Source organism: Poecilia reticulata, linkage group LG14 (genome assembly GCF_000633615.1).
Source record: "Poecilia reticulata strain Guanapo linkage group LG14, Guppy_female_1.0+MT, whole genome shotgun sequence".
Classification (NCBI taxonomy): domain Eukaryota; kingdom Metazoa; phylum Chordata; class Actinopteri; order Cyprinodontiformes; family Poeciliidae; genus Poecilia; species Poecilia reticulata.
In genome coordinates, this window is record NC_024344.1 from 14,652,423 (window position 1) to 14,679,053 (window position 26,631).

The following is a 26,631-nucleotide window of genomic DNA, read 5'->3' on the forward strand; positions in this document are numbered from 1 at the left end:
AATTGAAAAGTGGTTAATTGAAAAATAAATTAATGAAAAATGGGTAAATGGATAAAGGGATAAATAAAAAATAGATAAATGAAAAAGAGAAATTGGGAAATTGATAATATGAAAAATAAAGAAATGAAAAATTGGGTTAATGAAAAAGCTAAATTAAAAAATGGATAAATGAAAAATAGATTAATGAAAAGTGGGTAAATGAAAAATAAATAAATGAAAAAAGGGAAATTAAGAAATTGATAATATGAAAAATAAATAAATGAAAAATTAGGTTAATGAAAAAGCCAAATAATTTTTTTAACAAATTATTTATTTCATTCATTTTCTTCATTTTTGATTTATTTTACTAATTTTTTATTTATTTTACCCATTTATTTATTTATTTAATTTTGGCTGAAATGGCTCTCCATACATACCGACCTCTGATGAATTTTGTAAAAACTGTTTCAGCTGCTTTAGCGTTTCTTTAATAAAATCAGTTTGTGCAGTTTCTGCCCTTCGTTATCAGTAATCCTGCAAAAAATAAAATAAAATTATAATTTCACAGGTTTGATTTGAGATGAAAGAAGCTTTCATCTCAAATTTAGTCTTTGACACATTTAGAACAACAACAACAAAAACCAAACAGCTTTATTACTATAAACTCCAACATTAAGACAAATAGCTAGTCGTCAGTGCTGCTGAGTCAGGATCGGGTTTGACTGCAAGCAATGTGACCAGATGTAGATGACTGGGTCACTGAATGCAGTTCATTGAACTTGCAGTTTACATATGTCACAACCAAATGTTAGCGATTGGGAAAAATCAGATCCAGTCGTTTGAAACTTAAGAGTTCTCCACAAAGCAATCGTTCATCGATAGCCAAGGGTCCAGACTGTGTAGGAAACAAAGGGCTGGTTTATAATCAAGCTGATTTTGTTCGAACCATCCTCAAGTTTGTGTCCTTAGAAACAATTTTATATTCATGGACTACGTAAAAACGTTAAAGACTATATGGAAAGATAATTAAAGAGGTTTTATTTACTTGTCATTGATTGAGGTTGTGTTTGAGTCGGTTGATTCTTCTGACATCAGATTTTACGATAAACGATTAAGTCAAAATAACTAAATAACCTTCTGCCTGCATATCAGGCTGATTAGAATCTCATCACTGCATTTTCTTAAACAGATTTTACAAAATTGCTTTATGACCTTGGCTGTCAAATCTGGTACAGACTAAAAAAACCTTGCACCATCAAGATGACTTATGGTAGGTATAAAACGTCCAAAGTTGGTGTGAATTGAATTGGTAGTTGGGCAGGAATGAGTTTCCGCTACCAACCAAATGTCTCTAAAAAAACAGGTGCTAATTGCCACACAATCTGTCTAAAACATCCCAAAATGTGAAGAAATGTCCTCCAACATTTACAATAACAGTACTGGAGCTACAACCTGACACACTGTTGGTATGAAACATTCCCAAAGCAGCTCTGAATGGATACACGAGTCTTAGGAAATGATTATTGTAGGGACAAACGGTTAGGTAGGAATGGGTACCTCGTTTGCAACGAGCGGTTCGGTACGTGTCTGTTTTCAGAGCACACTACTCCTGGTGCGCCTTGCAGGTTGTAGGTTTCATCGGACGGCGGTACGATTAAGGTGAAGCTCCTGGCATCACGAAACACGTGGCGGAAAGACTCCTGAACCCGCCGAACTATTTTTACAGTACAACGGATTCAACGGATCCGACCCGCGCTTTGGAAACGAGGGATTAACATCCTGAAGCGCTGTCGATACGAACCGTTCCCGTTACGGGCACAAATGAACGAAACATTTGTGTCGTCCAGAAAACAATTCATTTACACCCCTCCTTCTGCGGTACAAAACCAAAACTGTGAAATGATAAATTAACAAACACCCAGTTTAACTGATCCAGAGCAAAGTGATGCGTTGAAATTGAAGATTAAATTAAGACCTGGAATATGCATTTATGTGACCGATTTTATAGAAAGTAAAGTTACAAAGTATATTTGTATGAGGTTACACCTGATCACTGGAATAAAAGTCATAATATTTATTTGAGAACTCCCTCGCAGATTTCCAAGAAACCCTTAAAAGTGATTTCTGGATTTCTTCTTAGTTTCAGCAGCAGAGTCGTTTCACATGTTTTTTTTGCTGTGCTTTCTAAGATTATCGCTTTTCATACCATTGCTCTCTCTCTAATCTATTTTACTCATTTAGTGGAAAACATTTCACCCCTCTGCATGACTTTGGTGCTACCTTGAAGACTTAATCAAACGAACACAAAAACGACAAGAATAAATCTTTAAAAGGAAATCCAATTATGACTTATCCATCTGAAACAAGTTTGTCATTTAGTATTTTAAACCCCTCTCTCAGAATTGCTTTGATACTAAAGCTTAAAAAATATGTTGATGATACAAAAATCACTGTGCTACAGTCATGATCCCTAAAAAAAGGTCTCACAGAGGTGCTCTTGGCAGCCGGAACAAACCCAAAGATGAACATGGCCTTTATAAACTCAATTAATCATCCAGTCTGTTTATTGGTCCATTATTTTTGTGCGCTTTCCTCCATGTTTTGGCCACTGCTTTGCTTCAGTCCAATCCACAAAGGACTTCCGACGTCCTTCTTGCTCTACCGCTTGTTGTCCAACTTCTCCACACACCTACACATCCCCGTTCCCCCGAATCCAAGCCCGTCAGTACATTTTCTGTCGGCTGGGCAGTACTGCCTCCTTGAGGAAGGAGAATATGAGGAGGATCCCAGACCTCTTGCCCCGCTTGCCCTTGGTGAAATAATTTGACACAACATCGTCTGAAAAAGAGCAACAAAGAAGAAAATGAAACGTCAAAGGAAGGGGCTTCAAATGAGCTGAAGTAAACAGTTTGATAAGCGGATAGGTCAAAAGAAAGAAATCTGGTACAGACAAGAAAACAACTGTGGTGAAATGAGCCTCATCCTCCCACTGGTAAAAAAAAAACCCTAGCTAGTAAGCCTAGCATCAACTGAGTCACAGAATACAATGAGGATGTCTGTGCATAAATTTGTGCCTGGCAAAAAAGTCCTGCGAGAACAAAAAAAATTGCATGTGCGACATTAAACAATACTGCCACAACAAAACTTAAGACATGATAATCAGATTTAAGACCAATGCATTTTTGTAATAAATTTAAGACAATTGAAGGCCTTCATTTTAGATACATGAATCTAAAACTTTTTAAGGATCACCCTCTATTTAAAACATTTCCTGTCATAACCAGCTTTAAATGACATATATCCACATTTTGACGCCCAGACAGAGATTTTTACCCATGTCTGACCTGATCTCCATCAAAGCCTTAAAAACATATTCCTCTAATCAGTTCCAAAAACTTTGGGATGTTTGTGAGTAGACGTCAAAAAAAAAAAAAAAAGAAATTGTGCTAAACTATTATCAGCCATAACCAAATTCTCACCTCCTTGCTGCACGGTGGACGGAAGCACATTTTCTCCCGCTGACAGCGACACGAAGAAGGCAAACGGGATGATCCACAGGCAGATGGTGAAGTAGGACAGCACCTGATACCAGTCAGAAACAGTCGGTAAAAAACTGGACAAGAAACACATTTTCATGCTTCCAGAGCTGTAATGACATGCTATACCTCTGAAAACGGGTAATACTCTTGTGCAAAGTACTGGAAGGCCAAGTAATGGTTCACCACCACTAACACTGCAGTGTAAAAACAAAAGAACGTAAATCATACTGAAAACAGTAACACGTGACCAGAAGCAACTAATCAAGCCTCAACGGTTAAGAGTGTTGCTTTATTATATTAACGTATTCTTCGGTATTGGTGAATCCTGCAACAGGATATAATGAAATCTGATCCAAGTCGCGCTCACCACAGGAGAGGATGAAGTTGGGAGAGCTGAGCAGAATGTAGGGAAAGGTTCGCAGGAGGCCAAAATACACCAGGTTCGTAAAGAGGCCGACGCCGACCATGAGCAGAGGGAAACCTTCAAAGACGTAGAGACACACCAGCACACCTGTCGAGAACTGGACATACATTCACACGCAGTGAGACTCCGTGCACAGATTAAAAAGTGCATCATTCTGCACCAGCGTACTCACCAGGATCATGTATTTTATTATTCGACTTGTGGCTACTGTGTACTCCTCTATCAGTTCTGCCAAGTAGTATAGGCCAGCCGCTGGTGGAAGACGAAAGGTAAATAACTGGGACTACGTAGGCTGCAAAACATCTGATGCAAGTTGCTTAGCTAGGAGCTAAAACAGGCAGCAGGGGGTATAAAAGGTATAGCTGCTTCATGACTGGAGTCAGTCGAAACGCTTACAGATGTATTACACAGCATTACCAGCGTAGATACAATCAGAGCCTTACAAACAAATATTTCTCTAAAACTAAAACTTGATCATTATTAACCATGCTAACCTCTCCCCCAGTTAGATTAGGCGATATAGCACACATTCAATATTATTTTTTTTTACAAATTGTTCAATATTTGTTGGTACCGTTTAGTGTTTGGTAATATTTTTTAGCACAATTTAAAATAATCCTTAGTAGTTGGGGAAATGTAGGTCAGAGAAGTAGGTGATATTTTATCTCTAAACCACTATCTGTTTAGTTTTAAAATAGGCAATTTTCCCCCATCAGCAAAGGAAAAACAAAGAAGAGAAAAATTGTTTTGTGATATTAAAATACGTACATTATTTCAAACTATTATTTGCTATTCCAGTGATAAATAAAACTTGGTGAACTCTAAATAGCTAAACTTGTTTCTCTTCATTTATTGAATGTGACACATGCATGTATTGCTTAGTAGATTTTCTTAAGACTTTCACCTAATTTAGTTTGAGTTAAAATCCTCAAATTCCCTCTGATGCACAACCAATAACAAAATGTAGGAGCGATCTGGCTATCACACTCTGGTTTAGCTTGTAGTTTCACTAAAACAATTTGATTTAATTGCACTTTTTGTTTTTGTCGCTTCAAACCAGCTTCTCTTTAGGAAACAGTTTTCTACATATTTTAATTTTATTAGTGGACAATAACTGATTTAATGAGACCCCAAAGAAAACAAAAAAAGACTGCAGCATCGACAAAACGTACACGTGTGCAAATATCTCCTTCTGAAGCTAGTTATTTTCCTAAAAACAAATGAATGAGTCATCTCTGGATTGTTTCTTCAGCCCTAAATAAAAAACAGTATTAAAGTTTTTAATTCTCTTATGTTGTGTGTTATTAGTTTTGTTTTTGTTTCACATTAGAAAATAAAGAGGCCTGCCTGACACCAGCCAGATAAACAGAGTCTGAAGTCTAACGTGCTTCTTTGTTTGTTTGTTTTGGGCAATAATTTATTAATTACTGAGCATTCAGTAAACTTTTGCACTTTGTTTCCACATATAGACAATTCCCCACTAACTCTGCGAAACTGATAGCATTGTTGTCTTCAAGTTTCAGTTTGCTGCTGTAACTCTGATCTTTGCTTAATCGAGTAATGTCAGCGTTTGTTCTAGATTATAAGATTAGTTTTACAGTAAACCCACAAGAAACTAAAGGAGCTTGGAGTTAGACGGCAGCTAGCTAGCTAATTTTTTTTTAACAAATTTACATCTAAATTGCATCTCCAGTATGGAAATCACCCCAGTCATGTGAAAACTGCGACATTAACTTTGTTTTTCGAAGCTCCGTTGACGTTCACCTGAGCTGATTCACCTGTTCACAGCGTTAGCATTACCAAGCTAATTTGAGCCGCTACGTTATCAGCTGCGGGCATTCTCAGCTTCAACTCACCTATCGCTAGAGTGACGAAGGACACTTGGACGATCAACGACAGCCAGCTCAGTAAATAAATAAACCACATCTCTCTGCATATGCGACAACACACACAATAAAGAGAATAAAGACTAAAATAAGCTAGCTGTCTGCTAGCGCTGTTCAGAGCTCTTTCCGCTGTGTTTTCAGCACGAGCAGACAAGTGCAGGAAAGAAGGGAGTTTTTTTTTGACAAGAAGGTTGCGACGCTGTCGCTACAGCGCCACCCGTGGTAGGAGCAGGAATGCAATTTTGTCCAAATTTGAATCGCAAGTTGTTTTAAATATTGCACACGATTAAAACTATAACTTTCAAAAGACGTAGTTAAAAATAATAAATGAACGGGTTATGGGAAACTTAGCAAGATGAGACAATTAAATTAAGGTTTCTTCCCAACAGTAACAACAAGAATGGTTCTGGCATCACTAGACTCTGAGTAGTCTCACAGATCAGGTACAGTGCCTCTTTACAAATTTCTTCCATTTTTGATACACTTAAGAGTTTTAAATCATTAAACTAATTTTGATATCACAAAGGCAGCATGAGCAAGTAAACACAAATAAATAAGTTATAATTTCATTTATATAGGAAAGAAGCTATTAAAAGCCACCAGTTAGCTAACTAAGCTAATTATTTGCCCTCTAACTGTAATAACTGGGTGCATCATTCTTGTTGGCAACAGTAGCCATCAAACATTTGCAATCAATGTTTGTTTTACATCAACGTGGAGGAATTTTGTTTGGCTCTTCTTAGCAGTTTTAGCAGAACTATTTTTGATTTACTCACACTGGCATGTTTTCAACCATGTGCTTGACTGTAAAGGCCACATCATGGTACCTCAGTCAAATTCAAGTACAGACTTTAACTAGGCCACTCTAAAGGCTTCATTTTGTTTTTTGAGGAATTCAGATTTGGAAATGTTGGCGTCATTGTCGTGATTCAGACATTCTCCATAAGGATTTTCTGATAAACTATAGAACTCATGTTTTCATTAAACGTAAGTTATTTTCATCATGTTTGATGGTCGGTTTGACAGTTTTTTTGTTCTTGAAATTCTGAGTTAGTTTTAGCTTAAATGTAACAGGAAGCACATTTTAAATAATAATTTTTAAAAATCCACTTTTGTCTCGCCAGCCCACAGGATACGGTTTTTTTTTTTTTCGCCAAAAGCCTTGGAGACCATCAATATGTGTTTTGATGAATAATTTCCCATTATTCAATCGCTAGCTGCCTTTATGCGTGTCTGGTGCTCAATTTGCTATTTTCATGTCTTTTTGTTATACAAATTTCCCAAGTTCGTACATGGAAACGTATCAAGAGCTGCAGGTTTGTACATAACAGGGAAATTAAATAACCTACGAGGACTTTAACCTTAAAATGGAACAGGACTTCTGCTTTACAGCGGCCTATAAATGGTTCAAGATGGGATTTATATTTCATAAATTATGACATCTAGATTATGAATGTCATACTTATTTCAATTATATTTAAATGACTAGAAATGTCGTCTCCATAGAACATGTTAAAAGAAAAAGAAGCATGAATTTATTTATTCTTCCCTCTTTATTTGCGTTATTAACCTACACTCACTCCCACGTCAAGGGGACACCCACACGCACACACACACATGCACACACACGCGCACACACACACACGCACGTATAGATTCAATGACAAAAAAAAGCAGGTGCCACGCATTTCTACATCTTAAAAGGCGCCACTTTTAAGACCGAGGTTCAAAACAATAAAAAATGTATACCTGGGCGTAAAAAGGCAAGTGTTAAATAAGGTAAATATATAATGCGAAACAGTGTGAAGACACTAAAACGGTGTCAGAGTGAAAGGTGAGAGGAATGTCCTCTTTTCTTCAAATGCTTTCAGTTGAGGCGTATAGACGGGCAGCGATGGGGCAAAGGTGCGCATTCATTCATCCGTGCCACATATATATGCAGCATCTGAGGAGAGGTGAGAAAACTGAAGGGAGTGGGGTGTGTGGGGGAAAAAGTAGGGGGGTGTGGGGGTCTGCTGCATTTATTTAAAAACTTTCAGGAGGGGAAGCCATGGCTCTTATCTCAACGACGCCTCCGGGCTCGGGGTGTGACAGCCTTAATGTGCCAAAATAAGAGGCAGCCTGTATTCTGCTGCCGGATCACGCTTCGGGAAAGAAAGAGACACCCAGAGAGGGAAGTGGGCGAGGGTATTCATAGAAGGGTTTTAATGGCTCTGGTCATCTTTTATCTATTTTCTGTTGGGGGAAAAAAAAGTCCTTTAACCTACATCTGGTGAAACACGAGGGGTAAAAAAAAAAAAAAAAGGCTGCTAGACATTAAATAAAGCTGGAAAAGCAGGTATATGTCACAACAAGGACCGGCTTTTTTCCAGCTAAGGTCAAACATCACTCTATAGTGATATCCTTTGATTAAAGGAGTAAAAATGACTACAAGAAGAACAGAACAGTTCGTTTAATACGTGTTTTATTTGAACAATAACCAAAAAAATAAAAATAAAAAAAATCAGGCAGTAATCGCTGTAGCTACAGGAGTGCGTCTTTACGTAAGGCGTTACGATGGCACTTTTTGTTGGAGAGGATGCTGTACGCCTCCGTGGCTGACGATCAGCGCTGACGCTCTGATGCGGGAATCTCTCTTCTCCCTGTTTTGCTTCAGCCTCCGGAGCACAGGTGCACTGCCACTCTCACCGGCCCAGGGACAGTCACCTGCCGCTGGGACATGCTGCTGGCCCGGCTGGAGATCTGACCGAGAGAGATGAGCACACATTCAGGTTAGGCACGAAGCGGAAGAATGAGAGCTACGGGACGCACCGGAACACATTCGTTCGGACAAAGATGCTCGTTTCGGATGTACAGGGAGCTCTCGGTCTCTGTCCTTCTGCAGTCGGACACCATGCAGCAGTTCCTTTATTTTAAAGATCAAATTCTTTCACTTTTGTGTAGGTAAAGTCGTTTTTTATGACGCAGCAGTGCAAACAAACACAACTTTCAGAAAGTCCTTCTGTGGTTTTATGAGACAAAACAACACAAAGCAGCACAAGATTAAGCGAAGGGAAAGTGACAAAAGCAAATCAGAAAAATGTGTCAGCTCTCCACGACCAGAACTTTCTAAAACTACATTTCACAGATGTTAACAGATAGAAGAGACCGATTTTGTTATTTATTGGTATTTGACTCTTATCTTTTGGTCTTTAACTCCATCTGTCCTTCCATCAACTTCATCCATCTTTTATTCCACCAGTGAAGAGACGTAACCCCGCAGCATGATGCTACCACCCCCATGTTTCGCAGCAGGAATGGTGTGTTAGTGTGTGTTTGTGTTGGTTTCCCACCACGAATATCATTATTTTTGAGTGTCGACCAAAAATATTACAGCTTCCACATGTTTGAAAACCAACTTTCTTTTTGCCGCCGTTTCATAAAAGTCAGGCTTGTTGCGTGAACAACTCGTTGTTTTCCTAGCGGCAGATCGCCCGTACGTCTGTCCTTGTGGGTTTGCAGTTAGCAGCACGGATTCAATACTGATGTCATCTCAGGGCATTTTTGCACAAATATACTGTCAGTTCACTCAAACGTACACTTTCAAAGTCAAGTAAATACATTCTAATAATCTTAGCTATGAAACAATGCAGAGTTCATTACTCTACAGCAGGGGTGCCCAAAGTGGGTCCTGGAGGGCCGGCATCCTGCATGTTTTAGTTCTCTCCCTGGTTTAACGCGCCTGGATCAAATGATGGCTCGTTAGAAGGTCTAAGAAGAACAATTGACATGCTGAAAAGGTTGTTGCTACCACCAGGGAGAGAGCTGAAACGTGAAGGATGTCGGCCCTCCAGGACCCACTTTGGGCAACCGCTGCTCTAGAGGGAGAAATGTTTCCTGAGAATATCTGGCAGATAATGAATCCCTGACTTTGCAGCGATGCGCTCATCTTCTTTCCATGTGAGATTCAAGATGATTGAACAGAGTACAGTCTTACAGTCAATAAGTTATAATTTGATGAGGTTTGTTTGTGAGTTCAAAAGTACTTTTTGACAATAATCTTTAAGCAGATAGTAAATACACTTCTCGTTAAGACCACATTTCCGTGTTAAAATATTTCATTTTCTTATGGGTCTGTAATTATCCCAACGGTAAATGTTGTGTTTTGGGGTTTTTTTCATCAGCTGGTAAGAAGAAAATCTTCATAATTAACAGAAATAAAAGCTTGAAAAAAATCAAACTGTATGTAGTTAATGAACACAGTGTGTTTCACTTAGGAACTCAAATAAATTAACTTTTTAATAATTTTCTAATATTTTGAATGAGTGCAGTTTTTTTCAACCTGAGTGTGGTTTAAACTTCTCTACAACTTTCTCCCCTTTAAACCAAACCAACAGAAGAATCAAGGAGGCGAGACGACTGACAGGGTTTTATCTGCTGACAGAGAAGCAACTGAAGCTAAGAAAACAGCAAAAAGAGTGAAAGCCAGCCAATAGCGTGACAAGTAACATTGCAGATAAATGTTTTAACTTCCCAGGCTGCATTTTCATTCAAATATTTTAGATATTTTCTGCAAAAAAAATCAGCAAAGTGAGTTTTCTGCAAATCATTAGGAGTTGGGCTGCATAAAAAAACCAGGAAACTGCCAATAGGTGATTCCAAGAATAGGGAGGGATCCACTGCACAGCAGGAGAAAGTGGTGTTATTGTAAAATGTGGAAACATTTAAAGGGACGTGAAATCTTCTGCCTGGCGTCACCATGAGCACAGAGGACAGTAAAAGCGGCCGTACCGCAGGTTGGAGCTGAGGACTGCCGGTCCGGGTTTTCTCCCATCGCTCTTCTTCTCCTCTGGAGGACCAGCTGCAGCTCTGCCTCGCCGACGTTCCTGCCGATCCCTCTCCTGGAGGGCACCCTGCGGAGGTGCTGCCGCTTAATGTTGTCCTGTAACAGCGGGCGGCAAAACAGCGCAAGAGAATTTGAAAACTAAAACTAAAGAAAAGGTCAGCTTCTCGGCGAAGTGATGAAAGCTCGGAGCTTATTACCAGCATTCCCTTTAATTCCAGGACGGCTGACTTCCTGTTTTCACTCCTCTGGTCCTGTAGGAGAATACGGTGTTGGAAAAATAAATGTTTTATTAAAAATCACATAATTCTTCTCATAAAGTGAAAGAGAGAAGAAGAAAAAAAGTAATCTGTAGCTGACCCTCCATGAGCTGTCTTCTTCCTGCAGGCAGAGAAGATGCAGATACTCAAGACAGTTTATCAGTTTTATCTTTAGATTAGATTCATAACACGATCAGTGTGCATTATTTACCTGGATGTTTTTTATGGGCCTCAGGACAATGCCTTTCCTTATTCTCTCCATCATTTCATCCACTGCCTTTGCCTTAATGTCCTTCAGCGGCGCTGGCTCTTAAAGAAAGTCAAGTCACACGCATTGCATCATGGGAAGGAGGCAGCAGAGTTACTGCTTTTAAAAAAATAACCCTCAGTTTTCAAACAAAGCATTAGAGGAACATGGATTACTTTATGAGCTCCAAAACACTGTGAACCGAGTTCAGATTTTAAACCTCATGTCAGGGAGCAGAAAAATCAAAACAGAAAAACTCACTGTTGTTATCGCCTCTGTTGACTCGATGCTTCCTGCTCCTGAGGAAATCCTGCAAGCTGCACGTGGGTAGAAAGACAGTTCAGTTTTAGCTCTAATTGTCTCCTTACTAAAAAAAAACAACGAATAAATACGCTATGTGGTAAAAGTATTCATCGTCTGCCTTCTCTAGATCAGTCCTGCAGGACCGGTGTTCTGCCGCTTTTAGATGTTTCGCTGCTTTAACGCACCTGAGTCAAACAGGTTAAGTAATTAGCAGGAGTCTGGAGACCCTGACTGGATACTGAGGATGTGATTCAGCCGTTCGATTCAGGGACACATCTGAAAGGACACTCGACCTGTAGATGCCTGGATTTGAGGATCACTGGTCCAGAGGAAGCGTCTATTCCTTATCCAAACGGTTTTAAAACGATGTCAGCCCACCGTTTGAATCTGCAACATCTTCAAGGTTTTTTGATAAGATTGTGTTCATGGGAATTTTTCCAACCACTCTCCAAGAAGGACACTGCTTCTGATGCTTTGCGTTCAACTTGGCCTGGATGTAGATGTTCAACCACCACAATTTTAATGACTGGCGTTAATACACAGATGACAAGCTATAACGCTGGTTCTGTTTGTAGAGGTGATTCTTTACACCTGCTGTGGCCAAAGTGATCGAAACATCTGAATTCAAGTATTTGGAGAGCTACGCATGTATAGTTGTATTTATGCTTAGGACTGTTGGTTGGTTTTAAAAAGAAACAACTGAAACAGTAGTTCAACCTTCATGCCATCCAATGGAAGAGAGCAGAATGAATTTCGATTGACGTACTTGATGACAGGAGTGGGTGAAGGAAGAGGAGGAGGAGGAGGCGGAGGAGGAGGTGGAGGAAGAGGAGCAGTTACTTCCTCCAGATCTTCATTTTTCTCCTCTGTGTTCATCCTTTCCTGTAAGTGTTTCACTATAAAGACAGACAAATAGTAACACTTTATTTGAAGGGATGTGCATAATACTGTCATGAACAGGAAGGAGTCGTCATGAATGCTTACGACTGTTGTCATTCGGTAAATAATGACACTTTTAATGGGAAGTTGTTCTAAAACTTCCATTAAAAGCACATCAAAAGTGTCAAATTTGCACTAAAAGTGCCTTTATTTATCGAATGGCACTTCATGACAACAGTCATAAGCATTCATGAAGACTCCTACAGGTGTTATGACATGTTTATGATAGCATTATGTCAGTCTTATACACACCCCTTCAACTAAAGTGCTACCAGACAAATGAACTATGCAGAGCTTGTACAAGTTTTATATGACAGTAGTTCATATTTATATCTGCATAAAAATATAGTTCAGGTACGACGTGGCAAGAAATTGGTTCTTATCTCCTGCTAAATAACTAAAATCTTGACTGGAAAAAAGCACATTAGCACAAAAAACAAACATAACGTGTTGCAAAAACCTTTTTAATGCTGCTGCTGCTGCTACTCTCTATCCTGCTGTGCCTTGAGTGCTGGCGAGTTGATAACCATGTGGGTCTAAATGTGACGTCCTGTGTTTTCTTTGAAGAATGCGTGTCGGTTTCTGAACAGTGTGTGTAAATCAGGATCAGTGCTGTGGAAACCCATTAAATCTTCAGTGTGCTGCTGTTCTGTGAAATACTGAAGGATAAAAGGTCTGGCAGCGACATGTCAGTGCTGTCAGTTCAAGCATCCGCCATGCCATCAGGACTACAGCATTTGAATAAAGTTGCATCAGATTAAGTCATGTTGCGATTGGGTCATTGGTGTGTAATCTGTGCTGCAGTGGTGTCGGTTCTCTCCAGATCAGCTACAGCACAAGTTTGTGTGTGAGTGAGTGCAGTGCTCATGTGGTGGCATTTTTCTACGTTTGTAAGACTGGCTTATGTGGTGATCCATTGATGTGGAAGCGATATTCATGACTTCCAACGTCAATGAAACAAAAGGCAGTAACGATCCCGACTGCCTCACGGCGCTGCCCGGCGCGGCCTGGCCCGGGTTATTAAACAGAATCCAGAACCAGCTGAATCGTGCTTCACCGGGCCAAACCTTTACCGAACCCCAAGATTCAGATTGGTGCGTCTCCAGTTTTCTGTGCGTTCGCCGTTGTTGCTAATGATGCTTCAAGCTGTTACCTTCCTCTCTCAGCTCCGTCACTGACGCTTCGGCCTGAGACAGCTGACCCTCCAACGTCTTCCTCTCCTCTTCACTCTTCCTCAGCTGCTCCCTCAGCTCTGTAATTGGTGCGTCGGCCTGAGACAGCTGACCCTCCAACGTCTTCCTCTCATCCTCGCTCTTCCTCAGCTGTTCCCTCAGCTCCTGCAGCTCCTCCTCAGCGCCCGTACCAGGTTTGATCTGACCCACAAACACAGGAGAGACTGAGGAAACGTCGCCGTGTACGTCACAAGTCCACGTTTCTGCCGCTGCGGCGCGCACCTGGTCCTGGTAGTAGCGCTGAATGTTGCACAGGGCCGTGTTGATGCCGCAGATCTGCGTCAGCGCCTGCTGCAGCCCAAGCCGCACGTCGGCCTCGGAGGCGCACGCCTCCGTCGCGCTCGGCCTCTCGGCCGCCTTCTGCTCCGCCAACATCTGATGAGACAAACCAAATCTGGCTTCACCTCTAACATTTTCAACCCATCCTTGTAATCATCTGCTTTGAAGGAAATGGAAAAGAAATACATCGACTACAATGAACCGCCATTAGAGGAAAATGAAGGGAACTGAATTGCTGGTTGTAGAAAACGTCTCTCCCCAGGAGGCTGTCACAATGCGGGGGGAAAATGTTTTCAAACCATGTGTTTGACTGAACAATGACTCGGGAGCCGTCATTACTCATCGGCTTCACTGTAGAGCAGGAACTGTGTAAACAGGACGGTTTTTCTGTGAGACAAAGCGTCATTACTCTTCCATTATGAAGAAACAATTCTGGCTTTGCCTCAATTCACTGTGAAATTGTGTTTCTTTTTATTTATTTATTTTTTAAGCCCGTCTTTTCATTGTGACAGATGAATGCACCAGTTGTAGTTATTAACTAGAGAATCAAGTTCCAAATAAACCTTTTGTTCTTTTACCCAAATCCTGTCAAGAGCTCGAATGTTACAGCTCATATCTCTGCGACATGGTCGTCGAACCGGTTTAAAAGCAGAAACAGAACAAAAAAAAATCGAATGAAAGTCACAAATCTATAAAATGCTTGCAGGTCTGATGAAAACTGACGCCGCCCAGGAACGCTTCCTGCCCTCTGACATCGGCCACTTCCAGGTTTTTAGGTTTGTAAAGATTTTCAGGGCAATTTTTTTTAAGCAGGAAATTTTAAAAATGTGTTTTCTGAAAGTGAGCAATGCACTTATTTTCTAATACTTTAGTGATCTTAAATACGTTAGTGACCCATGCCCAAATTGAGCGCCAGTGTTCGTGGCATTAAAACCATTAAAACATGTCGATGCCCCCGGCGGTTTTCTCGTCCGCCCTGATTTTGACACGTAAACAATGACTGCGTTCCCAGAAACTAATTCTTTGGTTTCATAGGTATTTTTCATTTTCCACTGAATACATAAATACAATTTCAACATTCAGATGAGATTATAAATGACATTCTTGACTTTCAGCTTAATTTTCAAACTCTATTTTAATTCTGAGCAGAATTTATAAACACACATTTTCAGACTCTGCTGGATTTTTAAATGCTATTTTCAATTAATTAAGGGATGTTTGTATAGACCAACGTCTGACTGAGCAAATGTATTTGATGTCATGAGCAAAATGATTGGTTTTCAGCTTAAAGTTGAATTTATAAATGCTGTTTAGAGCTTTCAGCTAAGCTTACAAGCACAATTTTCCTCTTTCAGATAAATCTGTAAAGTTTGTTCTCAACATTCACCTGAATTTTGGACTTCCAGTTGGTGAAACAAAAAGTTTGAACCTCCAGCTGAGTTTAAAAACAACTCTTTTCGTCTTGAGGCTGAATTTTAAAATGCTGTTGGCTAGTTTGCAACATTTTTAAACCTCAAGATGAGTTTTAAAAATGCATTTTTTTGAGTTTCTATTGAGTATAAAGTCAGAATATCTGGAAAACAAACCCAACAACATCCATAAGCAGCTGTTTACATCCTTTCGCATCAGTCATTGGGTCTCCATGTTCTGTGAGGATCACATCATAGTTGTTTATAAAGAATGATCCAAATCCCTTTTACTCAAGATTTCTTATTGTTTTTTTATCTTACTGGTCAGAAAAACTGATCTATTTGAATTCATTATCTTTTCAATTCTGTGTTATCCTTCTGTTTTTCCTTCTTAGTGCACGAAACTTTGTTTAAGTTTGTTTAAAGCCACACAGCTCACTTATGATGAGAATCCTGAGGACATCCACTTGCCGTCCCTGAAATCAGTTAAGTGTGCATTTTAATGATTGAGTAGGCCACTGAAAAACAGGAAGTGCGAGCAGAAAAAGGGGTTTTCATTTCTGCGTTTTTAGCCTGAGAACACACGGCAGCTTCAGATTCGGTTTGGTCTCCATCGGCGACGTGAACTACGAGTCTTTACGTTGCAAATCACACCACTCCGATCTCTGGTTCCCCTTCAGACGAGAGCCGTTTTCACACAGCAATTAGCACAGTTAGTTCACACACACACACACACAGCAGAGCAAAGAGACAAAAGACACATCCGAACACACAGACACACACAGAAAAAAAGCTCAAAATTGTTTCCTGTTTGAGGATCCACATCATTATACCACCACGCATGGCGGGGAAGAGGTGTGAATGGTTGTTGTTTTCAAAACACATGAAAACAGACAAATAGCAGCGCATACAAGAGGCATTCAGGGCACGGGGGGCCGGACGCCGGGGGGTGGTTGGATGAAGGGGGGTTTCTTTTACCCTGAACTGAGAGTAAAGGGGTGGAATTGTGTGAGGAGTTGGGGGTCCCTTTCACAGGTAAGGACCCCTGCAAGGCGGCCCATTGTGCGCCTGTCCGGTAAATGGAGGACGCGGCGCACAAAGGCGACAATTGCTATATGCTCGGCAAAACATAAAGGTGTCAGGCGAAGACAGGTTGTGCTTGAAGGCCGCTATTCTCCGGCGGGAGCAATGATGACCGCTAATTATGGGGAGGGGAGAGGAGGGGCAGCGCGGGAGGGGGAGAGATGTTTTGAAAGAAAAAAAACAAAAAAAGCTGCCTTTATTTAAGGAGCAGCTGGGACAAGAAAAACTGTGGCTCATGTGCGTGCGTGTGTGTGTCTGCGTGTGTGTGCGTGGGTGTGCGTGTGTGTGTGTGTGTGTCTGCGTGTGTGTGCATGGGTGTGCGCGTGCATGTGTGTGTGTGTGTGTGTGTGTGCGTGTGTATGCGTGTGTGCGTGTGTGTTTGGCTGTGGGGATCTCAAGTGAATTGATGTTTTCACTTCTCTGTCTGTGTGTGTTTTTGCTAGTGTGTGCATGAATGCCAAGCCTCGTTGAGAGGGCCCAAATCTGACCGGCGGTGTGAAAACGGAGCCCCCCCCCCTCTTTCATTTGACCTGCCACCTCTGTTGTACCCTGACACCAAGACCGCATGTGTGTGTGTAGGTGTGTGTGTGTGTGTGTGCGTGTGTGTGTGTCCCTGTCCTTTCTCTCACCACGGCCACCCGAAGGTCAGCGCCAACACCCCTTCTACCTTCCTGTGGCACGACCTGTCACCCTCAACGTCCGCAGGTGCAAATGTGTGATAAAAATATTTCTGAGGGAAGATGAAAACACACACACACACGCAGACGCACACACACCTGATGGGCGAAGACTTCGGCGTGTTGCCTCAGGCCTTGCTCCAGCTCCAGCTTCTGAGACATTTCTGTGAACTCCTCGGTGACAAGCTGGGAGACTGGGCAAACACAGGGGAAAAAATAAAAAAAAGAGGAAAAACAGAGAGATCCAGATTCATTATGGTAACACATCCCCTCAGGGGAATTAACGTATTATTTAGTCCGAGGGAAACAAGCTGAATTTTACTTTCAAATACCAATGTAAAAGTAGCATGTTGACTATTCATATCCGTTCTCATGACCTCACGCTGCCCGGTTCACTTCTCATTTTCTGCCTCAGCTCTTTCAGCGCCTCAGATTCTGCGCTTGCTTGTGTTTGCAAGTATGCAGTCATGTGGTGAGACCAGGCCACCAGGACGAGATCGTTTTACACTTCCAGGTCCGTCAGCCGTCAACGACTTTGACGGCTGAGTGCAAAACGACCCGGGATGACTTACGAAACAGCTTAAAACCCGACTGCTTAGAGCTGCTTTTGGTTGGTAGCAAGTGGAACATCGATCAACATATTTGATGCGTATTTGCCTGATGATTTTCATGATGATATTTGACAAAATGTTACGACTGTTGCTTGTTTCATATTTGGTTGACTGCATGATATTTTTTTATATCCTCGTTGATGAAAATGTGCCAAATAAACTTGACTTAACTTATAAAGACATTAAAATGATGGCTGCAGTTTCTTTACGCAGCTGTGAGAAATTATTCTTGGCATTATTTAGACATTAAAATGTCTCATCCTGGTAATTAACTTTTCCCAATATTCAAAAGTCCAAAAAATACATATGCAGGGCTGTGAAAAAGACGTTTGCCTCTTACAGATTTCTTCTTTTGTCACTTTTTTTTTTTGCCAGTGTTTCAAACCAGCTGGCAAATTTTAATATGAGACAAAGATGAAAAGACGAAAAGGAAACAATAATCCAAACCAACCTGACTGGGTGTGAGGATATACATGCTTGTAAAACTGTGGAATAACTGTGACAAACCAATTGTTGAGGCCTGGTGACTATCAGACCTGTGGAGTTATTTCAATGTGGCGACTTGAACGAGGCTGGAAAAAGCAGCACATCATGACGTCTGTCAGTCTGGAAAGGGGTTTTAAAGCCTCTTACAGCTTCAGGACTCCAGTGAGTTAAAGTGAGAGTCGTTGGAGGAAACATGGAGCAGTGATGAACCTTTGCATCCAAAATGACTTTGGAGCTCATTCGAAGGGTCGCGAAAGAACGTACGCTCAACTATTTCACATTTTGAGCTGCCGCCACAACATTGCGTAAGACTTGGAGCCTGTCTTTAACAAGACTTGTTCAAAAACGAATCGTATAAGAACAACCCAGCCCCGTTATGATATATAATAATAGCAAGTGACGGACATCTTCCTGACGTTGCTCCCTCCGTTTTAATCGCTCTGAAGACAATGGTTTGAAAAATGAGCACACATTGCACTTCTGACGTACAGATTTAAGACTTTAACCTTCCTTTCATGTCAGAACCTTGTGTTTGGTTAATGACTGGTGAGAAAGCTTACAATCACAATAAGTGATTAAAATATTCCAGTGCAACATGCTTGATAATAACAGAAATTAAGATTTTAAGGAGACTTTACCTCTTTTGATTTTGGTCATGGTCTTGGTCTGCTTGCTCATTTTCCTCAGGATGGCCTCCTTCTCCTCCGCCTCTGCAACAAGCTGAAAAAAACCCATCAAGGTGAGATTCTCTCCCTGACCTCCACTCTAACTCTTTCATCTCAGAGAAACTTTTTTTTATGTTTTTTTTTTCTTTTCAAACCATTCCCTTTACAACCACCTGCCTTATTCTTTAAACATGCAATTATATCATTTCCTCTGATCCTGAAATTGAAGATCCAGAATCTACCTGCAGGGGTTCAATCGCAGTCCCCACATGCACAAAGAGTCCAAAGCAGGAGCCGTCCTATCGGACTACAGATCCCCAACACGATAAAAAACAAACACACACAGACACACAGAGTGGTATTTAATACCTGCTCTCTGAGCTGGACCTGCTCTCTGGTCAGTTCCTCCACCTGATGCTCCAGCTGCAGCTTCTCAGCCAGCAGCCCGTCCAACGACGCCTGCATCGCTACAAACACACAGACAGACCCACCAAACTCACCATTAGGCCTTAAGCCCAAGTTGAATTGTTTTTAAGTGGCATTTTTTTGTATCTTCATCTTCACGCTCTTTGGAAATACAGTCAAAAATGATGCAATACATATTCTGTGCCAGTAGGAGGCGCTGACATCGACAGCTTCATAAGGCAAAAGAACAACTTGAGCACGGCTAAAGCAGTTCTAGGTTACACGGTCCACCAAAACCAACACTGTTGGTTCTCCTTAGTCATTAAAAAAACCTTTCTTAGAGTTTTTTAATGATCTTTCGTGAGCAAAAACTCTGCATTTATATTGACAAGAGAGGCAAAAGCAGAAATAATTTCAGTTTTGTTGAACATTGATGCTGCAAATTGCTTTAATTTGTAGATAGCATGAAGGTTGCCCAGATCTTTTCTCCTTAGCTATAATCAGTTGCTGGATGATATGCAGGTAAGATCTGGTTTTTATTTTTATTTATTTATTTTTTTAAAAAAGAAAAACAAGAAAAAATGATTTTAGAGGAATTAGATTAAATTAAGTTCTGAACAACTAACCTGTGATCTTGGCTTGACTTTCAAGCAGCAAGTTCTCTTCACTGCTACTTTCCCTGAAATTAACCAGACCGCCATCAAACACATCGCCATCAACCACATCGCAACCAACCGCATCGACGTCAACCGCCAGCTCAGTCTCTGGGTCAAGGGTCACAGTGACCAGGTGTTCTGGGAGGTTGGAGATCAGTGGCAACAGCATCTGGCTCTTTCTTTTCAGGGCCGTGTTCTCTTTGCTGACCTGTGCACCAGAGGAGACGACGGTTAGATGAGGAGAACGATGCAGCTCCACATTGCTTTATTTGTGAGCTTTTAATTAATTTCTTGACATGAAGAGTTACTTTGAGAGCCAGAGCCTCCGCGCTCTCCCTGCAGGAGCGCTCCACCTGGAACTGGATCTCCAACATGTTCATCTCCTTCAGCAGATGATTGGAAACTGATCACAGAAAGGAGAAGGTTTTTTTAAAATCTTTTCAGGCACAACAACAACAACAAAAACAGAAGAATCTTTGTTATTTTCAATTTGGACATCTGAAACATTTTGTGTGACATTGAAAAATCTACAGTGCCTTAGAAGTGTTCCTACTATTTTTTTTTATTAACTTTTCACATGGTGTAAAGTCGAGTGATAGTCCTACTCCATTCCTCAAGGACCAATGTCTTAAATGTCTTAAATGTCTTAAATGTGTCCGTGCTCCAGCAGATCCAAAGCATGTCAGCTGGTTCTGTTAATGATCCATTCATCTCATACTGGTGTGTTGAATCAGGAAAAATATGTAAATCATGCAGCACATCATCCTTTGGGGACTTTCAAGTTTGTTTGTGATTTTTTTTAAATGCTCCCCGTTCTTGCAGAGGAGAATTTAAAATACTTTACAGGGAAAAAATAGATAAAATAGATGGAAGTGGAACAATATTTGGTGTTCAATTTCCCTATTTAGCCCTCTTTATTTTAATACCCTTAAATGATGAAATGGTTTTTATGATGGAACAGTTTAGATTAAAGCATATTAGTGTTGTACTTCCCCAAATCTAATAGAAAATTGGAGGCAAAACTTTAATAAATGGTTGAAATAAATCTTTTTTTTTTATGTCCAAGCGGAAAAGTAGAAAGAAGAAAAATTCCTTCACCAGAGAAGTTTCTACAAAGTATTGACTCAAGAGGGCTCAATAGAAATGCATGTCTCAGTTTTTATTTTTATTTTTTGTGAACTATGAAACACGTTGAAACATTATTACATCCGTGATTGAACACTTCTTTTATGTTAGCCAGTCATGTAGTGTTACCATGAAATACAATAAAGGTTTAGGCTTTCAAATGAAAAAAAAAAAGTTTGACAGATGTAAAGACATTTGCAGGGTTACTGGATGTTTTTGATTCCCTCCTTCCAAAAGGAAAATAAAATAAAATAAAAAAATACTTCTGCACATGAACTCAGTAGAAGCTCAGCAGAAACGTGTTTCTGCTTTGCGTCGCTCTGTTTGTGTTTTGATCTGTTTGTGTTTCTGTTTGTGTTTGTTTCAGACCGTCGCGGGTCTGAACTGAAACAAACCCGCGACGGTCGCAAACCGCTGCAAACTCTCACCTTCCTCCAGCTCCATCAGCCTCTGATTGGCCTCGTCTCGCTGCTTCTCCAGCATCTCGCACTAACAATCAAAATCAGCGCAAGTGAGCAGAAGAAAACACATCAATCCGCTCGCATCAAATCCATTTTTATTCGCATTCCAAAGCCGCCGTCAGCCTCCACCGGAGGCACAAATATAATTTTGCCATTATTAATGCAATCAAGGCTGCAGACGTGGACTCTGCATTGTGCTTTGAGTCCGCAATTTTGGCTCTTTTTTTTTTCACCTTTCTTGCAGATGTCGTTTTAAATTACACCGGGGCATTTGCTAAGAAAACATTAAAATAGGAGCAGTGAAATAAATAAATAAAATCGGATGTCAACACATCTGAGCAGGATTCATCTTTTTCCTCATGTGCTGCTGATTGTCTCTAATGCACACTGTAACAGCAGTACCTGAATATCTTCCCAATCCTCAGAAGATAAGCAGCTGTCCTCATCAGAGTCTGCAAGGAGAAACAAATCCTTTTTTATTTTTTCTTCTTTCTTTCGCACACAGCGGACAGATTGGGGAAACTAATTTGGAAAAGACAAAGCAGACAAGTGAAAATCCCCGCATCCCCAGCGTGGCTGGAAAAGGAAGTCCTCCCTCCGTGCGTTTCGCTCGCACAGATAAAAAAAAAAAAAAAAGGGATGTGAAATTGCAGAAAGAAGCCGATCAACATGTTTCAGTTTCTGTCACACTGGACTCAAGTGACAGGAAAGTGATGAGACTTTAAATACGGGCTGCAGGCGACTTGGCTCGCTCAGATCAGATGTTTTAGATAATCAAAGCAATGTAGTTTTGTTCATTAATGTAGCAAGAAAGTAAACAGTTGAATCCTAAAAGTCTCTCGTTTGGCCTCATCGGTTCCATCAGATGCATCTTTTGATTCCCTGTAAACTGACTTTCTCATGAAAAACCTTCCTAGCACTTCAATTATCTTCTTACCGATCGTGGAGATCTTGTGTCTTTTTTTTTTTTTTAGCATTTCTTTGAGCATTTCTCTTTTTTTTAGCATTTCTTTGAGCATCGATCTGCGCTTGAGGTAGATACAGGTTAACTTCTAGAATATAGTCTCAAATATCTTTAAATCTTAAATAACTCTTAGCAGTGTAAAAATAATGGACTTCGTGTAGTTTTGAATTTGCCTTATAACCATTCCCAGATTGATTGTTGGCCACAGTTGCTTCTCTGACGTCATTGCTGGTGTCTGTCCGCCCTGACATTGTGTTAAACCATAAAGAAATCAACCAAAACTCCTGTTTCTATATCCCATCAGTCAGTCATGTAGAATTATAATACAATGCAGTAAAGTTTGAGGCTTTACAGCAAATAAAAGCCTCAATTTGTCCTGATAAATAAAATTAAAAAATCAAAGTTTAAAAGCCACAGTTTACGATTACAAGCCGAAGGACAGACTCATTGTCATTTTTGCAGTCTTAATTCCTTTTAAAAGTTTAATAAACAATGCGAAACGTCAATTTGTTTCATGTCTTTTCTTTTACGATGCTATACAGACACGATGTTTTAAAATGTGCTTCCAAGCAACATTTCTTCTTACAGTTTAAAAGTCTTGAAGGCTGCTTCAATTCCTGTTAGCCCAGATTAAGTCAGACTAGCTGCAAAAAGTTTAATCAAGAAATGCATCAAGCGAAGCTTTAAAAAGGCAAAAGTGAAAGAAATAAAGTTTTTTCAGAGAAGAAAATAGCATGTCTACTGGCAAACTGCCAAAAGTGAAACATTTTCTGCTTTTACGATTCATTATTTCAACCAAGTTAATCACCACCGATTTAAAAAAGTATATATATGTGAAGTTAATTTAGCAAGATTTTATTTATTTTATCCATCCATACCTGCAACTGTGCTCTCCTCATCTTGTATCCACATCTTTCTGATTGCAAGATTTCAGATGTTACACTTTTTTTAAAAAAAAGCGATGTAAAGCTGTTCAATCCACCACAATGAATACGCTGTGATTTCTCTGAAAAGCAGCCAGTTGATATTGAAACTAACAAGTGGTAGTTCTGACTAAACCTCGCCCCCACTGCCAAATACAAAAATGAGGAACTTAACGCCTCACTCAAAAACAAAGCGTTAGTCGCAAGAAGTTTTTCTTATTAGAATAAAGTCGGTTTTTGTCTTAAATCAGTGGTATTTAGTGATCAGCAAGTTTCACGCAGTAAAAAGAGAAAAACACAGCTCTGCTTTATGTGGCGTCTTAAGAGTCGACTCTTGTCTCTCTGCTGCAGACTCAATGTCACTCAAGCAGCCGGAGCAAAGCAAGAGCTGCTTTCACTCCTCTACTAGCATCTGTGCTGGAGTTCATGACCTGTGAAGCATCAGCAGCCCACCGTAGGAACCATATTTCTGGGTGAGAAGTTGGCAGATGATGGAGGGCTGGTGGCACCGATGATGCTGATGACACACATTCCTCCGCTGTGAATAATTTACGAGCTTCAAATTCCTGATCCCTCACTCCTGTTTTATTCATCCACCTGCCTTCCAGGAGTTGATTTCTAGTAGGACGCCAACTGTCTGGGTTAAGTACTCTAGATTTACTGCATTTGGTGAGTTTTGGCAAACGCTGGATTTGATGAGCTGGATGGAGGTTAGAATTTTTTCTTTTTTTCTGAAACACCATAAAATATAACATTTAAATTTTTATTTTGTTGTAAGTGTACTGTAATAAAGTGGACATTGAATTTTCCACCACTTCATATTATAACCAAACTGGTAGAATATATTCTGCTTTTTGCAAATTTGTTTAATACTTGAATGTAGAGAACGCAGCAAATCTCTTAACACGACTTATTTAGAAATAATTCGAAAAGAAACATTTATCAGATAATGTTTCGATATCTTAAATTAACAGTTATTTAATAGAATTTAATACCTGAGTGACATTCATGTCCACACTCCGTACCAGTTGGTGGCGGTAATGCACCATTTTCGTTGTTTGCCAACCGCCAGTAAACATCAAAGAAGAAGTAGAAGAAGAAGAAGAGTCTCTTTAACATGACAACACAAATGGACAGAAGCAACAGCAAGTCTTAAAACGGCCAAATAGTTCAGAGTAAAATGAAACGCCACATATTAGAGTATTTCACAAGAAAACCAGCTAATAAGTGCAAATTATGTAGTTTCTCTTCCAACTTTTAACAGCTGTTTTACATCTTAAATCGAATCAGCTCTTTTCTAACCAGATGATTCTTTCCCTCTAAAGCAGTGGTTCTTAACCTGGGTTCGGTCGAACCCCAGGGGTTCGGTGAGTCGGTCTCAGGGGTTCGGCGGAGCCTCTGCCGCGGAGATAAAGACACACTTGTGTAAAGTCGTGATGACGCGCCGCGCTTTGCCATCACTTGCTCCAGAGGATCACGTTACATTCCTTAGCCAATCAGTGCTGCGGAGGAGCCCTGATTGAAGGAGTTCCACTCTCAGCATGGATTTGAACTTTTGTCTTTAATCATTTCAGCAAAGCTCACAGTTTTTTTTTTAACCAAATTCTATAGTCTAAATCTGCTCCTTAGTCGCATCTTTTCGGGGTTGGTACTGCCTCTAGTGGTGTGGGGGTGGTAACACAACTAATATAATTACATTACTAAATCAGAATACCGCAAAGTATTTTGTGGGGGGGTGGAATAAGAAGGGTTCGGTGAATGCGCATATGCAACTGGGGGGTTCGGTACCTCAAAAAAGGTTAAGAACAACTGCTCTAAAGCTAACCTGTTGACGTGACGCTAGCACGTTTCTAATATACAGTTGTGGCTTTTTCAGACTGAAGAAGCTGAAAACATCTCCAATTTTCATCTTCTTGTGTGAGTAACGCTGATTTTTGTTGTTTCAATTCTACTTACCTTGTGCCATTAATCCTAAATTAATACAAGCAAACTGCTTGGCTAACGTCATCATAGCATACTAGCTTGCTAGCTAAATGTTTAGAGAGGTTAAAAGAGAAGGAAACAAATACTTTTGTTTACAATTACAGAACTTTAACGTTTGACCCAACCGACCTTTGACTCCACAGAAAATAGTCTTTGCATGGCCATGAAAAAAGTAATTTATCACACTTCCTACAGAGAAGGTAAAAAAAACAATCATATATATATATTGTTGCATATGAGAACCATATGAAGCAGTATTTTTATATGTTTATATTCTATATTAACTTTTTATTGTCTTCCAACAGTCAAAGAAAGAACTGTTACTTCACTCACCACAGATAAAGCTTCAATAAAAAACAAAATGTCCTCGTTTAAATTCCTGCAGACACGCTGCTGACAGCCGGGCCTCTTTATTTTTAGAAATATTTAAAATAATCAAAAGACCTCATTCAAATTTTATTCTTTTCTTCCGCCCCCGGGGTTCAGGAGGATGTCCTGTACGATGCAGGGATGAAAAGCGTCTTCGTGATGCTTCGTCCTTGTGATTTAATGGCTCTTTTCTTCCCTCCTGTGCTGCATGCGGAGGTTCTGGGCTCCACCTGAGCACCAGAACCATAGACATAATAGAAGAGTAGACCCCGCATTGGCTGCTCCGGCGCAGGAAATACGGCGGCCATCTTGGAGCGGTTTACCCTCCTACTTTGCTCAATCAAAACAGCAGAAGATGCCTCAGCACTGAGGGATATTGTTGTTCGGATCGATGGACTATTGATGTAAAGGCTCGACAGACAACATTTCACAAATAAGATGGACATATTGTGTATATTCTGTGACTGGAATATTACTTTACTGTATTTATGTCCACCGGCGAGATACCAGCTAATATTAGCAACAGTGCTTGGTGTAATACCGGGTTCAGCCCCGCTATGAAGGATAACTGATATTCCGTAGATCTAAAAAAGTTAATTATTCTCTAACATTGACTTAGATTATCTGACACAAGAGCCTATATTAGAAATGAAACAATGTAACACATATTATAAAACTTATATTATGTGTTATAACATTCACCAGCAAAGTTTACACAGGTGGTGAAGACTATTATTTATATGTAATTCTCTCACTCTGTCAAAAGTAAGATACATCCCAAATCAATGTTTTGAAGGTTTTATAAAGACACAATATGAGGAAGAAGTGGGAGATATCTTTAAAGAGAGACGGATTCACTGCAGCACGGATGAATCTCGGATCAGATTTTGGACTCAATCTCTCC

General features: G+C 40.2%; 2 protein-coding genes across 5 annotated transcripts in view; both read right to left on the reverse strand.

Moving 5' to 3' along the window:
- Positions 1 to 615: 615 nt before the first annotated feature.
- tex261 (testis expressed 261) lies at positions 616 to 5,998 on the reverse strand. Its single transcript, XM_008427951.2, has 6 exons — positions 5,799 to 5,998; positions 4,115 to 4,194; positions 3,886 to 4,039; positions 3,645 to 3,712; positions 3,459 to 3,561; positions 616 to 2,817 (listed from the first exon to the last, which is right to left on the reverse strand). The coding sequence occupies exons 1-6, from the start codon at positions 5,866 to 5,868 to the stop codon at positions 2,702 to 2,704; spliced, it is 591 nt and encodes a 196-aa protein (XP_008426173.1). The 5' UTR covers positions 5,869 to 5,998; the 3' UTR covers positions 616 to 2,701.
- Positions 5,999 to 8,275: 2,277 nt separating this feature from the next.
- Positions 8,276 to 26,631, reverse strand: part of shtn2 (shootin 2) — a 26,178-nt gene continuing 7,822 nt past the window's right edge. The window contains exons 1-17 of one of the 4 annotated variants that reach the window (XM_008427955.2): positions 25,692 to 26,030; positions 21,891 to 21,940; positions 21,456 to 21,516; positions 20,211 to 20,305; positions 19,873 to 20,110; positions 19,211 to 19,308; positions 18,815 to 18,896; positions 17,179 to 17,273; positions 13,854 to 14,006; positions 13,553 to 13,772; positions 12,227 to 12,356; positions 11,419 to 11,474; positions 11,122 to 11,219; positions 11,011 to 11,031; positions 10,851 to 10,904; positions 10,599 to 10,749; positions 8,276 to 8,570 (exon numbers count right to left, since the gene is read on the reverse strand). In XM_008427955.2, the coding sequence (XP_008426177.1) occupies positions 8,380 to 8,570; positions 10,599 to 10,749; positions 10,851 to 10,904; positions 11,011 to 11,031; positions 11,122 to 11,219; positions 11,419 to 11,474; positions 12,227 to 12,356; positions 13,553 to 13,772; positions 13,854 to 14,006; positions 17,179 to 17,273; positions 18,815 to 18,896; positions 19,211 to 19,308; positions 19,873 to 20,110; positions 20,211 to 20,305; positions 21,456 to 21,510 (1,737 nt within the window). In that variant the 5' untranslated portion in view covers positions 21,511 to 21,516; positions 21,891 to 21,940; positions 25,692 to 26,030 and the 3' untranslated portion in view covers positions 8,276 to 8,379. Of the gene's footprint in view, positions 8,571 to 10,598; positions 10,750 to 10,850; positions 10,905 to 11,010; positions 11,032 to 11,121; positions 11,220 to 11,418; positions 11,475 to 12,226; positions 12,357 to 13,552; positions 13,773 to 13,853; positions 14,007 to 17,178; positions 17,274 to 18,814; positions 18,897 to 19,210; positions 19,309 to 19,872; positions 20,111 to 20,210; positions 20,306 to 21,455; positions 21,517 to 21,890; positions 21,941 to 23,330; positions 24,071 to 24,370; positions 24,737 to 25,691; positions 26,031 to 26,631 lie in introns of those variants that run through there. The other 3 variants (XM_017308451.1, XM_008427953.2, XM_008427954.2) reach the window with 3 other exon arrangements.

What these genes read in the sequence shown, in the direction of transcription:
- tex261 (XM_008427951.2), bottom strand. Translation starts at nt 5,868, where the DNA reads ATGTGGTTTATTTATTTACTGAGCTGGCTGTCGTTGATCGTCCAAGTG. An exon ending in AGTATTACCCGTTTTCAGAG is followed by an intron (nt 3,562 to 3,644) that starts GTATAGCATGTC and finishes GACTGGTATCAG; the next exon opens with GTGCTGTCCTACTTCACCAT. An exon ending in GTCCACCGTGCAGCAAGGAG is followed by an intron (nt 2,818 to 3,458) that starts GTGAGAATTTGG and finishes GCTCTTTTTCAG; the next exon opens with ACGATGTTGTGTCAAATTAT.